General features: G+C 40.8%; 1 protein-coding gene across 1 annotated transcript; it reads left to right on the top strand.

Moving 5' to 3' along the window:
- The first annotated feature begins 312 nt into the window (after positions 1-312).
- PPDPFL (pancreatic progenitor cell differentiation and proliferation factor like) lies at positions 313-13,837 on the top strand. Its single transcript, XM_061354834.1, has 5 exons — positions 313-317; positions 10,662-10,763; positions 11,692-11,781; positions 11,872-11,965; positions 12,392-13,837. The coding sequence occupies exons 2-5, from the start codon at positions 10,709-10,711 to the stop codon at positions 12,402-12,404; spliced, it is 252 nt and encodes an 83-aa protein (XP_061210818.1). The 5' UTR covers positions 313-317; positions 10,662-10,708; the 3' UTR covers positions 12,405-13,837.
- Positions 13,838-14,661: the final 824 nt, after the last annotated feature.

The following is a 14,661-nucleotide window of genomic DNA, read 5'->3' as shown; positions in this document are numbered from 1 at the left end:
CTGGGTAGAATTACAGTTTCTCTCCAAGCGTTGGGTGAAGAGTGTGAAGAATGTTTGAGCCAGGAATTCTGGCCACAGATGAACGATCACAGTAATTGGAGGTGATGCAGATTGACAAATAGAAGCCTGAGAAATATCTGAAAACAAAACCTTAAGAAACCAAATTGATGTACTGCACACTTTAATTTTTTCTTTGTCTCCAAAATATGCAAGTTGCAAAGCAAATATGTGTCCAAAGTGGACATGTTAAGCACTGAGCTGAATATTAGAAATGAGAAAAGGACTCCTTCCCTGCATGTCAGACAGTCTCTGGGTAAGTTGATGCAGCCCTGTGGGCTGCACCCCAGCACAGTAAGACAGGCACTTGAATAGGAACAGCTTCTCAACCACTGATCTGAAGGACTTCCACCTCATTCTATTTGAATTACAGCATTATCAGCACTGAGCTTCACAACAGGAGGAAGTCTACACCACTGGGCAGACATCTGCTTATATTTACACAACCCTATTTCTTGCAGTACTCTAGTACAAGGCCCAGTTTTCCATGTCACATGGTGTGTGCAATGCTCCTGAGAGTGGATTAAAAGCACCCATTGGAAGAGATTAACTCTGGAGGCATTCCCACACAAAAACTGAATAATTCACCAGATGGACCTTCCCCCCTTAAAGTGCCTAGGGCTCCTGAATTAGAAACGTTTTTGAAGACTGCCAACTAGAAGGGCTAACACATAAACTAGAAATTGCTCCTGGATAAGGATATACAATGAGGTAGGGTAAAGCCATGTATGTGCTGAGGATTTGCAAAAGTACTAGCTAGATATTCCTACTTCTGCAGCCACTTAGGCTCAAAAAGAGCTCCCTATCTTAATTGCCCAGAGTCTGAAATACTTGTTAAATTGTAGTGAACGTGGCAGCATTTTCATGGAAATGACATTTCATAGAAATGGGATATCAGGCCCCCTAGCACTTCAATCACCATCCAGGTTAAGTTATGTAGCTCAAGTCCCCATGTACACTGGAGTCAGCTGGAAGAGGGTATGACATAGTCAGAGGGTATGCCACCATGTGGGTGAGCACCTACACATGACATCAATTTCATTGGGATGAGTGTGGTTTTTCTTTTGGGGAAGTGCAAGTAATTCTGAAACCTGTAGTAAATGTGCACATGGCTCACTCTTTTGTGCATGAATTGCCTGTGGGTACTCAGACTGTGTGATTGTATTAAGCACTGGCCTTGTCCAGGGAACACTGGCTAGCATTACCTAGCACAGCTTGGTGTATTATTCCCCCTGAATACAGCAGAGATATACAGGGTGCTGTAGACTTTCACCAGACAGGAAAGGAGCAGATGGTGGCAGCCTGCAGACTTCATTACATCCATAGCCACAATCACTAATGCCAGATTGCTATGCCATGGATCTGTTCAAGTATTGCAGAGTTTTCTGGGAGAAATACCGATACATTTCTAGACTGGAAGAAGTGAGACAGAAAGAGGTGTGATGCATCTCCAGCACTGAGCAGTTTCTGAGATAGTTCCATGACAGTAATCTTTTGTATCCAGAAATTAGCAAGAGATAACCAATGATCATGATGCATATCCAGATTTGGCAAAACTGGATGAATTTGATGGTGGCATCTGCCATGCTTTCAGTGCATCAGAAAACAGCAGATTCAGCTGGTGCTGAAACAACATTTGAAGAGTGCAGTCTAGGAGACCCAGTCCTCCAGCAACCAAGCAAGGTGATGGGTTGGGCTTTTTTGCAGTTTCCTTGAATCTGGAGATACCTGTATATTTTTGCTGCCTCTGTTGTCCTTTGTCAACCTCACAAGCTGTAGCTTGCTGTAATGCATTGAGAACAGTGAAGATGCTGTAGGATGGCAGCAGACAATGGTTCTACAGGCCCTGGGATCTGTGCAGGAGTAAGAGGTGTTTTTCAAAGGAGATATAAGAGGTTGCATGATTGTAGTCAAGGCCTTGAGAACTACATCCTCGACAAAGCAGGAATATGCCTCCGGCAAACTAAGGAAAATGCAGATGCAGACAAGCCACTACAGCTGGGGACTATGGTGGTAATGGGAATAGTGTAGACATGGCTTCAAAGCACTTGCAGTTTCATTGAGAAAACATCTGAACAGGCAAATACCTACCTGTAAAATTTCCATGTAGCTCAAATGTATGTATGTATAAAAAGGCCAGTGCTAACAATGCATTTCTAAGCTTTACTACACATTTCTTAAGGTTTTCAGATCTCCACTTCTGCAAAAAAAAACCAAACTGAGAGTTTTTAGCTTGCTGTTAAGATAGTGTCTTTTACCTCCTACAAGGCCAAAATGACAAAAATGACTCTAATGATCCTTTGGCAAGATGCTGCAAATTTGGAGAAGATGGAATCTGAGTCCATAAAGCAGACTTTCCAAGCTGAGCCTGCTGCCAGTGCAGAGAACAGAGTGAGCCAGATTTCATTTAGTACCTGGAATAGTACAGCAGGGAAACCGCAGGGAGAAGAGTTCACCCAGTGGGAACACAACTGCTTCACAGACCCTCCTGTGCTTCTGAGGTCCTGCCAGGGCCACCCCGATTATCCCTGTGAGCCCTGCTCCTCAGGGAGACAACTGCAATAGTTCAATCTCCTGATTTTGAGCTTCAGTGCTTGTGGGCATCCTTCAACTTCCAGTGGGGGGTGGCAGGACTGAATTACACCATTAGCTCATAATTTCTAAAGTTACTAAACTATAACACAATGAAATATTTGACTTAGACTAAGTGCTTAAGTTTAAAAAGCTCAATAGAGAAACCCTAAATAAATTAATCAGGAGAAAGGAAATGGTCAGTGCTTTAAAAATTACCAAGGACTATCCATATCAGAACGATCAAAGTTCCTACCAATGTCAAACCCATAAAATAACACACACTTTGACACAAATTATTATTAGAGCAAAATTTTGCAGCCAAATTTTGTAGGAAAACTATAAGTTCTGCAGTAAGATTTTCTGATCTTACTTTTGCTCTTTTTTTTTTTTTTTTGTACTTCCAGCAAATTAAAGAAGTCATTATGGTGTAGTAAAAAAATATATAATTTTGGACTGGATTATAATTAAAATGAAAAGGGTTAATGAACTGTATCTGAATCACTGCTTTCATGCTCAGAACGGCTGTTTGGTTCAGATGGTGGTTTTGTCTCTATTATAAATACTACACTTTCAGAAAAATAAAAAATATAAACCTATATCTGTGATAAAGATAAAACCACAGTAATTACGTGCATAAAATTGAGTGCCTGAGCATAGGATTTGTTCTTACTTGTTGGCATTTAGTTCGTTTCTGACTAGTTAACCTTGCTGTACATGCTGTTGTGATTGGGCACAACCATCTTGTCTACGTCTGCCTGAAACGCTGCATATTGCAAATTGTGCATAGAAGAATGTGCTTAAAGATTTAAACAATTGAATTTGGACTGCACTTCATTTGTGAATATTTTCTTTAATAAGTTAATTAGAAAACTGCACTTTATAATGAAGGTACAGGTTTTAAGAGTTAAAATAAAAATAGATAGGGTTTTGAGAATTAATTCCTCCAACAGTATTCATTAAACATGCTTTAACGTCAGGTGTTTGGTGTCCTTGGATCTCTCAGATGAAACTACAGAAATAGAACTCTGTTGAAAAACCAAAAAGTACTTGTACTCAGATCTTCAGAGGTATTTAGAAATACTTCTCTTGACTTCTGCCCAGGCACTGGTCCTTCTGAAGGCCAAAGTACCAAGCCAGTGAATTACAGAGCACATGTGTGAAAGCTGAAGCCAGTGCTGAGCAAAACTACTTTGTTTTGGCAGCTTGCCTAACTTTAACCTTTATATGCATGTTCTGTGTACATGTTCCTCCAATATTAAAGCTTTTTCAGATATGCAGAGCTACCTTTACCCAAAGATGGCTTACAAGAAAAATGTAGGTATAATGACAAGCTGGGGATTTTTAACAATTACTTCTCAAACCGCAGGGCAGTAACTTTCCAGCAGTCCTGAAAGGGCTTAAAGCATGTTGGTCAAATACCATGTGGCAGCAGTTCTCTCTCGCAGGTTGGCAGCAGCCTTTACATTAACAAGTGAGGACAGCCTATGATTAGCAGCTGCAGGACTTTACCCAGGGAACTGATAACCACCTAAACTTGCTGACAACATTTCATTTTCTCCAAGGTGAAGGAGTGAATATGAACACTTGTATCCAATTATAAGCTCTTCTCTCTTGGCTGATATGGAGGAGCTAAGCCGCTGGAAAGTCTAACTGAAGGGAAGTGAGATGAGCCAAGTGGAGGTGACATTTCCAGGATTGCATAACCCAGTTCTAGCTATTTCTAGAGTCTCTTGATGAGTTTAAATACTCCATTCTCTGCAGTTTTTTCTGAGAAAGATATGTGAAATTAATCCAGCACTTCTCCCACTTTTCTTTGGCAATTAGAGAATTACAGGAGCAGAAGCAAAGTAGGTTACAAAAACAGAAGCAAAACAAAACCATCAATGATGCAGAAATGAAGACTCAACCATTTGTTACGGCTTGACACTTCTTATTTACTGAGGATTTACAGCATTTGTCAGAGATAGAAATAGATAATGCAGGATTTGATCATATGTTCCTTCTGCCCTGAATAGATCTTCACTTCTGCAAGCACAGGGTACATCAACACTCTGTATGGCTCATTTGTGTAGTATAATGAGATTTTTCAGCAGTTAATGGGACTTGTAAGTAATTGCAGGTAGCAAAGAAAGGCAAGTGTTTGAAAAGTGTATTTCTATTTCCACTTAAAAGTGTCAGATGGCCTTGTCATATTCAGAGTAAGTGTAACATGGGCTCTAGCAGTGCAAATTTCCTGTTTTATATCATGTCTGTTGGAGAAGGGTTTTTTGTTCGGTTGGTTTTATTTTTTTGTGTTTTGTTTTGTTTCTTTTCTAGAAGGATTAGGACTAGATGTGAAATGATAGCACCTTCGCATTTCTTTAGTCTTTAGACATTTGCTCAGGCTGTTAAAACAGATCCAGTTAATACCAGTTGCATGGGTGAATTTTATCTGTAGCACCGCATAAACATCTGTTTCACATGGAAAGAACTGGTAACATGGACCCATTTTATATGTCAAGAAATAATCATTGGATCGTAACCATTATCATCATTGTAAATGGTAACTTTTAATCAACAGCAAGAAATCTATTATGACACACATTAAAATATCTTTGTTTTCTTATGAGTGTTGTACTAGACAGGACATGGAACTAAATGACGAGAAACTTGTAACTGTTGGGTTTTGAAAACTGTAAGTGCACAAAGTTATACTAATAGTCTAGCAATGTGTATAGTCTTTTCCAGTACTTTGGCAGTGTGGCTTATAGGTCAAAATATGTGTTTTTCCTGTTTCTGCTGACATTTCAGGCAATATGCGTCATTCAAAGTTGTGCTGCATGGAGTCTAGAGTTCAGTACTTACTCTTTGCTTTCATAGAGTATAGAATAGTTAGGGTTGGAAAGGCCCTTAAGATCATCAAGTTCCAACCCCCCTGCCATGGGCAGGGACACCTCGCTCTAAACCATATCACCCAAGGCCTCATCCAACCTGGCCTTGAACACTGCCAGGGATGGAGCATTCACAACCTCCTTGGGCAACCTATTCCAGTGCCTCACCACCCTAACAGTAAAGAACTTCTTCCTTATATCCAATTTAAACTTCCCCTGTTTTAAGTTTTAACCCATTACCCCTTATCCTATCACTACAGTCCCTAATGAAGAGTCCCTCCCAAGCATCCTTATAGGCCCCTTCCAGATACTGGAAGGCTGCTATGAGGTCTCCCTGCAGCCTTCTCTTCTCCAGGCTGAACAGCCCCAACTTTCTCAGCCTATCTTCATACAGGAGGTGCTCCAGTCCCCTGATCACCCTCGTGGCCCTCCTCTGGACTTGTTCCAACAGATCCATGTCCTTTTTATGTTGAGGACACCAGAACTGCACACAATACTTCAAGTGAGGCCTCACGAGAGCAGAGTAAAGGGGCAGGATCACCTCCTTTGACCTGCTGGTCACGCTCCTTTTGATGCAGCCCAGGATACGGTTGGCTTTCTGGGCTGCAAGCGCACACTGATGGCTCATGTTCATTTTCTCATCGACTAGCACCCCCAAGTCCTTCTCCGCAGGGCTGCTCTGAATCTCTTCACTGCCCACCTTGTAGCTGTGCCTGGGATTGCTCTGACCCAGGTGTAGGACCTTGCACTTGGCATGGTTAAACTTCATGAGGTTGGCATCAGCCCACCTCACAAGCGTGTCAAGGTCCCTCTGGATGGCATTCCTTCCCTCCAGCGTATCAACCGAACCACACAGCTTGGTGTCATCGGCAAACTTGCTGAGGGCGCACTCAATCCCACCCTCCGTGTCAGTGACGAAGATGTTAAACAAGACCGGTCCCAACACCGATCCCTGAGGGACACCACTCGTTACAGATCTACCGCCGGACATTGAGCCATTGACCACAGTGTCATCTGATACCTTAAATGGTCAGGAATAAAAAGAAAATATATCTTTTTCTCTTATTTTTTTCACATTTGTAGTAAGGATTAAAAATAATAATAATTTTTAAAGTGCCAGAACTGCCAGTAAGCAATCACTTCACTGCTGGGAGTGGTCATTACTACAAAGCTGATGGTTTCCAGTGGTGCCACACACTACAGCAGTGAAGAGAAGCACTTTTTCTGTTCCTTTTGTGCTCAGGCCCTCCTCAGTGTCTTTATGGCCCTATGTCTTTTCACAGGCTACATACAATACACATTTCCAATTCCCCTGCCACCTCACACACTGCCATTTAATTCTTCATCAGTTCCTCAAATCTTGGTTTTGATAGATGAGCCTGTACTCTCGCAGAGCTGTCTGTCTTGAGGGAATATTTGAAGAGTAAAAAAAATGAATGCAAAAGAGATGACACTGGTCCTTGGAGGTAGCTAATAAACCAAACAAGTTTTGATAGCTGACTTTTGCACAGTGAAAGTCTGTTACTTGACATAGTGGAGCTGCATAATTTCTTTCATGCAAGCCTACTTACAGACTCCTTTCAAAATATGACATGACAAGTATGCAAAACAATTTGTTGAGATAGCAAATAATTAGAGTTACTGAAAGATTCATGAAGGAAATGTTTATGACAGTTCTCTGAAAATGTTGATACACCCATTACAAAACATTACCCAGGAAATTCAGTCTTCTCATGGAGAGTCATCCTGTCAAATTAAGACACAACTGCCTTCAAATAAGCGTTATTTATACTTGCTGTACAAAAATTCGATTGAAATATTAATTACAGATGGGCAATAAGACTGGGCAGTGAAAAAGTGCAAAATCTGCTCTTCCAGAAGCTTGGTAAGAGGGAATATTCCACCTTCACATGCCATAAATTTACCATTCTGTATATGCATATGGAAAGATGCTTTCACTGAAATTGTTCACATCTCTCTAAACATTAATGTCAGGGCACCCGTACTATCATTCAAAGGACACAGCCACGAAGCAACACTACACTTTCTAACACCACACTTACTCTTAGGTTAACTAACAAGGGAAAGTAAAAAAATTATTGCAAAAGTCCAGGGAACAAAAACACGTCCAGAAAAAGATTGGCATCATGCTCACAGATATTCCAAGAACTGAAAAAGTAGCTAAGTTTATGAGATAAACCTTGTCTAGTGAATAATTAACAGGTAAGCTTCAAGGTTAAGCTCAATATAGACTGTTCTTTTGTTTTTATTGTTTTGACCAGAATGTTTTACTTTTAATATCTAAAGAAGGGTTATGCCAGGTAATCCTGACACAATTAGGTGGGAGATTTACCCATTTAATGGGTGATACTTATTTAATTTTAAAATTTAAATTATACTTTTGATGAGTGTCCATGGTTCATGGGATAACATAATTCAGTGTTTTGTCTATTTAACATAACAACATAAGTTAATTTAACACTGTTGTTAAGGTCACAATACTAGTCAGTTGAAAGGCTGAAAATGTGCCTTCTGTAAATGTATTCTTATAAAATTTAGAATTACGCACTATTTATTTCATGGGTTTCCTGCCTTTTTGGCACAAAGCATGGATATGAACCGAAATTGTGATGTTAAAGAGATTACAGAGTGCATTTCATAGGACTTCTTCTATGGTTGGGACGTGTTGGGTGGTGAATGCAACAAAGGCTTCCATGGAAAAAAGAACAGGTCAGTGGTTAAGGCAATTGAGTTCTGTCTTGAAAGCTAAATTATAACCTTGCCCCTGAGCTTGTAATTGAAGTTATGAGAGTTACTCACATTTATCATAGGTGCCTACTAACCAATTTTTAAAATGTATGATGAGAATCTGATTTATTAACGTGCTGAGAAGTGAATGAGAGCAGTAAGTGGGTAAATGAAGTGTGTCTTAGTGTTAAATAGATATAAAAAAGGCCTAGACTGCCTTCATATGAGACACCTAAGATTTGTGGATTCTTGTATCTGAGCTCCTTCAGATTTCAGAATTCCCACTTGTTAACTGAAGATAATAGCACGCCTTGGTTTTGTTGCAATGCCTGAAAATAAATGTGCTAGTATTTTAGAAGCACACTGTAAAAATAAGCACACTGTAAAAAGAACCATGGAAGAAAAAATACTGGCAAAATCTAGGTCTGTATTTGGAGCATTACTTGAAGAAAATACAATAGGAAGGACATAATGCCAGATTGAGTGGGAGAAACGGGGGAAAACTTCTCATTAAATAAGTACTTTCTATTCCAGTGCAATGCATGGAACAGGGCTCCTGAACAAAACTGTTATATGACCATGTATGCTATATGATATAGCAAAATAATACAAATGCAGCAGTGAAGCAATTTAAAGTTTCACATACCTGGTGTTCCACATCTCCTGAGTGTTTTGGCATGATTCCAATGCGGATGGATATTTGTGTGGATCACAAGACAGCCACTTATGTCTGCTTTCTTGCTGCATACAATGCCTAGACCATGGGCACATTAGAGTCAGAATAGTTTTTCTGACAAAGTAACAACCTTGACAAAGTTATGAGTAGATTAAAACAGAATCTTAAACCTGAAAGAGAATAGCAGATATAATAAATGAGGATGTTGCCAGCTCTTGTCTAGGACAAAGTTCTATCACTACACATGCCCACCCTCATGGCTCAAGGGGTGCACCTCCTATGGCCCTCTGGGGAGGTTTCCCTTCTCTCAGGAACGGATCTGACAACTCAACAGTGCCTACGGTGAGGGCATTTGTGGTGACAAAACAAATGGGGTGGTGCAGAAATATATTGCCCACAAATGGAATGAGCCTCAAAATGAAAATTTAGTATTAAGACAGGAAAAGAGGTCACTGATACAATGAGCTGATGGTTCAGTTACATTTAAGCATCCATAAAAAAGGAGCTGCAACAGTGCGTAGAGAGGTACATTGTGAATGGGCTATCAAAAAATCTGTAAACTTTTCTACTCCTGCAGTGCTTCTTTACATAATGAGATAAACGCATGGGGTAGCTGGTGCTAGTGCTTGGCACCAACTCAGCTGTATTTTCTTTGTCAATCTTGCAGATTTCACAAAGGTGAGCCTCCGGGAAAAGACCACCATGTTGTCAAGACTAAACAGATGAATAAAAAGGCCCAGGAAAATAGACTGTGCTTACGTGTTATATTTCCGTATGAGTATTATTTTACAGGCAGTTTTCCTGCAGTGTGCTTTACATCCTTGCAAACATGCTAGCAACAATTCTGAACGATGTTCTTATCATTTCACATAGGATGCACTATTCAAGCAGTCAGGTACATCGCTGTAACATGGTGTCACACACCACACATGGCAGTGTTCTTACCCACAACTCCTGCTGTGAAAAAATAACAAATAAATCAAACATTTCTTTGTGGAGCAGGAGCAACTCAAACAGTAAAAACTTTGTTTTACTTTTTCTGTTGACAATTCCGAATGCTGAGGGAAACACGCTGTAGGACAAAGGATAGGATTACAACAGTTCAGAGAGAGTTGTGCATTTATCCATGGGAAGTGAAAAAACCTTCTTTGGTGATTTATGTGGGACTTCGCTCTAACTTTACAAATACGTTCACTTAGGTTTCACTTATTTTACTGTGAGAGTGGAGAACATTCCTTTGACTTCACTTTCTCTAGTGTATGTGCGTTGTGATGAGCATGAAAGTCTCTACTGAAAGAGGTACCTGTATGCTTCATCCCTTCCTTCCCCTTCCCCACAGGGCAGACACCGCCGATCTTGGTCCCCCCTTAATGCACTCCAGAGCTGACAACGGGTCAGAAGGACCGAGGGAACAGGTCGGGGACCTCGGCGGTCGCCGCGGGTTGTCTCGGGCCGGGAGGGGGCTGGGCTGGCTCCGTCCTGTCCCGCCCCACTGCCCCATCGCCACCGGGGCGGGCCGCCCGCCGCTGCCAATATAGGCGCAGTCCGGTGTGCCGGTGGCACTCGTTGTGGTCCTGCTCTTTCATCCCGACGGGTGGTTTTCCTGTGTAACGCAGGTGAGCCTCTGCCAGGGTGCCTCTGCCAGGGGGCCGCCGCCGCCGCCGCCGCCGCTGCTGCTGCTGCTACTCTCGGTCTGCGTCGGTCGCGGCTTCCCCGGTAAAGCGCCTCGTTCCTCCCGCAGGCTCGTCCCGGAGGGAGGCAGTTTCCCAGTCTCGGAGCTGCCATGGCCTCGGTTCCTTCAGCCGGCTGCCTCTTGGCCAAGAACCAGTACTACAGAAGTAAGTGCACGGGGCGGGGAGAGAGGTGTCGTCCCCCTGTGTTCGTCCTCCCCCTCTTGTCTGCCGGGGAGGGTCCTCTGCCGGATAGAGGCTGAACGCCCCAGAGGCTCTCCCGAGGAGATTCCCGGATTGTTGCCCTTCGTGAAAAGTCAGAAAGTGGTTCAGGTGATAGCTGGGTGAGCCGAAGGCAGAAGGGTGGCTTTTTCTGGTAGTTTTTAATAGTTTGAGGAGTTTTTCGTTATATCAAGGAACTTTAATTTCAATGAGCATCTGCTTCTGGTTATTAATTTATTTTCCCCCATTTATTTATTTTCCCTATTTTTTTTTTTTTTGCCTACTTAGAAATGTAGGTGTAATAGCACATGTAATATCTTTTATTTTTCAAATATAAAATATGACATAGAAAAAATGTTAGCCCAGCTAGTCTAGGCTTCTAGTTATACTTCAAATTTACTTTGCAAGCTTAGAGCGCAAAATCAACTCACATCTTTGTTTCTAAGCATGTGAAATAATCAGTAGCTTGAGAATACATATGGTAAAATAGGATCCCTCTGGACTGCATGGATGCTGTAGTGCGAGTGTAGGAATTAGTTGTATCACAATGAAAAGTACAACAATTAGATTGGTTTGCACTTGAATATTCAATAATAAACTCATTTGTTCGGATAGCAACATGTACATGAGCTTAAGATTTGTCACTGATTTCAGTGAAAGTTATACAAACAGATCTCTGTGTAATTTTAAGTGAAAAGTAGACTGAGATCAACTTGTAAGAAAAAATCGTGTTCCTTAAAATGGCATTATGTAATACAGAAGTTATACTTTGTACTTAATAAACTTATATTTTAAAATGTCTGAGAAATTCTTGGTGTAGAAATAGTGTACTCTCTCAAAGCATTTTTTATGTGTGTCTATTTTCTATAAACAGCCAGACAGAACTCGGAGTCCAGTGTTTCTTCCAGCTCCTCCTGGTGTTCAGATGCTGTGAATGTTGCAGACCAGGACAAAGCATTTCATGGTATTGTTCCTTTCTTTCAAGCAGTCTTATAGTTTGCCTGTTTGTTATTTAGCCAGTGTCTAATGGTGTTGGCTTTTTCTCCTTTGGCAGGGTTACCTGAGTTAATTGATAAAAGTTGGTGGGTAAAAAGCTTTTTCCATAATGAACCACCAACTGTTGGTAGAAAAACACTGTCAGCAAGCAGGTGAGTCCTGTTTTTACAAAGATGGGGGTAACTTACTCATTCCATTTTCCCTGTGGTAAAAGTTCGGGTAAACAAGTTGTAACAGGCTAAAACAAACTGGGGAGTGCAATGCTATTTTGAGGATTTAAAAGACATTTAAAAGTGTACAGCTATTGAAGCTTCCCATGTTTTCATTTTAACAAATGCACTGATGCTACTTCACACTAAGCGTATGCTAGTGATTGTTACTGTACTGCATTGTACTTATCCTTTATCTACTGTTCTTCATGGTACTTATCCTTTACCTATAGCACTTGCACACCCATTTATGCAGTTTACCCTTTTTATGTTAAAAAGCTGATATGAATGCATAAAAAAATACTCAGATAAGTATATCTGAGGACACTAAAATGATTACTTGTAACCTTTTTATATATATTTCTGCAGTACCAACCGTTGAATAGGACAGCACATTGGCTTCAATGACTGAGATACTACATACAGACTTGTTTTTCCAAGAGGCCTGGGATCTCCCTAATGTCTGTGTTCAGCTGCAAGAAGAAAACAAAACCTTTGGGAGAGTGGAGAAGTGTATCTTCAAAAGATTTGTCAGTAGCTTAAATGTCATTGCTTAATGGACATGTCCATGGCTTACATTGTTCATTACAGAGTTTCTATAATTTGAGATGTCTCTCTAATGGAAGTTACCACTATTAAATATCCTGATGAATTGGAATTAGAGAAAAATGGCAGGAAGATATTGTAAGTTTAGTAGAAGCATGTATATTGAATGACTTTACAATAGGTGATATTCTTCAGTTTTACCTTTAAGATATCAGCCTTATAGGCTGATAGTCACACAGATGTAAACATTCAGGTATGTAGTCCAGAGTAGGAGACTGCTATATGGTACACGTTTTCTATCAAGTATTTGCATACCAGTTACAGGGAGTAAGTGTACAAGTATGTTTGTTAATAGCTTTGCTTTTTAGAAAGCCCAATTACATGAAGAAATGGTTATTAGTTTCATCTCTTTCTTTGAGCAGGGTGCATAGATCCCAAACTCAAATACCCAGGTACAGCTGTCATTCGTACCTGTGCATGTTGGTGTTTGAGGACAGAATAGGAGGGAGAGAGAGAAGAAACCAGTAATCCTAGTGGACACTGACATCTTCCAAGCAGAAGAGCAACCTTAATCAGAGTTGATACTTCTGATGTTGCTTTAGATTATCCTTACCTGCTCTGCTGTAGCTTTAAAGTGCTATTTGTCCTTCAGTGACTATTAATATTCACTGCTGCCTATCAGCTTTCTGTGCTAGATCTGGCAAAGTATTCAACTCAAAGTAATAACATTAGTGTTATTAACCAAGTCTACATTTGTCATGACTCATGCTCTTGAAAGATACAGTAACATAGCTTCATTTACTCTTCAGTATTGCAAGATTGTTTATTCTACCAGGAATGACGGAAATACATGAGAGGTCATAGAAAATAACAGGCTTTTGGCTGGATGATATAATTTCTGTAAATAATCTATGCAACTTTTTGACGTACTATCCCTAAACCTACCTGACCTCTGTCCATCACTGGATGAATTAACAACAGCAAATATTAATGTAGTCAACCTATTTCTTTGTAGGTTAATGATTGCCATGGTTATGCATAACTTAAGTGTCTCAAGTGACTGCTTCAGGGAGCTTACAGTTTTGATGGAGACAATAAATGTATGACACATGACAACAGAAAAGAACATGATTCTGAAAATAGCTTCAGGAATCTTTAAATTGACTTGTTATGTATCTTTGTGACTATTGTGTAGTTTCATCTTTAAGTGTACAGAAAGAACTATTTTTTTATACTGAGATTTTTTTTTATTAATAAAGATTTAATCAACATTTGCTCTGACTTATTTTTGGTCTCTAACAAACTGGTGTTCAGTGTTGCTTGTGGTGTGGGTGGTGTTGGGACCATGTGGGTATTTTGTGAGGTACTATAAAATTTAAAATTCTCACACAAGTCTTTGTGGTCTGTTTGGCACATTCTTCTTTTAGTCACTGTCGTAGTTTAAACCCAGCCAGCTCGTTCACTCACTCCCAGTGAGTGGTGCCAGGCTGGAAGCAGTCGAGGCCCGAGTCGCCTTCCAGCCCCCTGAGGGATGGGAAGGAGAATCGAAATAATACAACTCCCATGGGTTGAGACAAGAACAGTCCAGCAACCAACGTACAACACAAATCACCACCGCTACCACCAACGACAACAATGATAAGAGAAAATAACAGGGAAGAGAATACAATATCACCCGCCGAAAAACGAATCCAACCCAGAAGACCCCGTGTCCTTCTGGGTAACTCCCAGTTACCCCCCCGGGCATGACGTGCTGTGGTATGGAATACCTCTTTGGCTAGTTTGGTTCAAGTGTCCTGTCTCTGCTTCTTCCTGGCTTCCCCTCCTCCCTGGCAGAGCATGAGCCTCACAAAGTCTTTGGTCAGGGCAAACATTACTTAGCAACAACTAAAAACACTGGTGTTATCAGCACTGTTCCCAGGCTGAAAGTGAAAACACAACGCTGCACCAGCTACCAAGAAGGAGAAAAATGGACTGCTACTGCTAAACCCAGGACAGTCACTTTAAAGCCTGATGGAAGATGAAAAAGGAATGGTGGAATGTAAGCTACGAAAAAGACCCTAACACACTTTTCTATAATAATATGTTATGAA

This window comes from Neopsephotus bourkii, unplaced genomic scaffold (assembly GCF_033783945.1).
Source record: "Neopsephotus bourkii isolate Nb327-2 ecotype Australia unplaced genomic scaffold, CSIRO-AGI_Nbou_v1 NB_753, whole genome shotgun sequence".
NCBI classification, from domain to species: domain Eukaryota; kingdom Metazoa; phylum Chordata; class Aves; order Psittaciformes; family Psittacidae; genus Neopsephotus; species Neopsephotus bourkii.
The sequence above is the reverse complement of the archived record's forward strand: the minus strand, read 5'-3'. Positions and strand labels throughout refer to the sequence as shown.

What these genes read in the sequence shown, in the direction of transcription:
- PPDPFL (XM_061354834.1), top strand. Translation starts at nt 10,709, where the DNA reads ATGGCCTCGGTTCCTTCAGCCGGCTGCCTCTTGGCCAAGAACCAGTAC. An exon ending in CAAGAACCAGTACTACAGAA is followed by an intron (nt 10,764 to 11,691) that starts GTAAGTGCACGG and finishes TTCTATAAACAG; the next exon opens with CCAGACAGAACTCGGAGTCC. An exon ending in CCAGGACAAAGCATTTCATG is followed by an intron (nt 11,782 to 11,871) that starts GTATTGTTCCTT and finishes CTCCTTTGGCAG; the next exon opens with GGTTACCTGAGTTAATTGAT.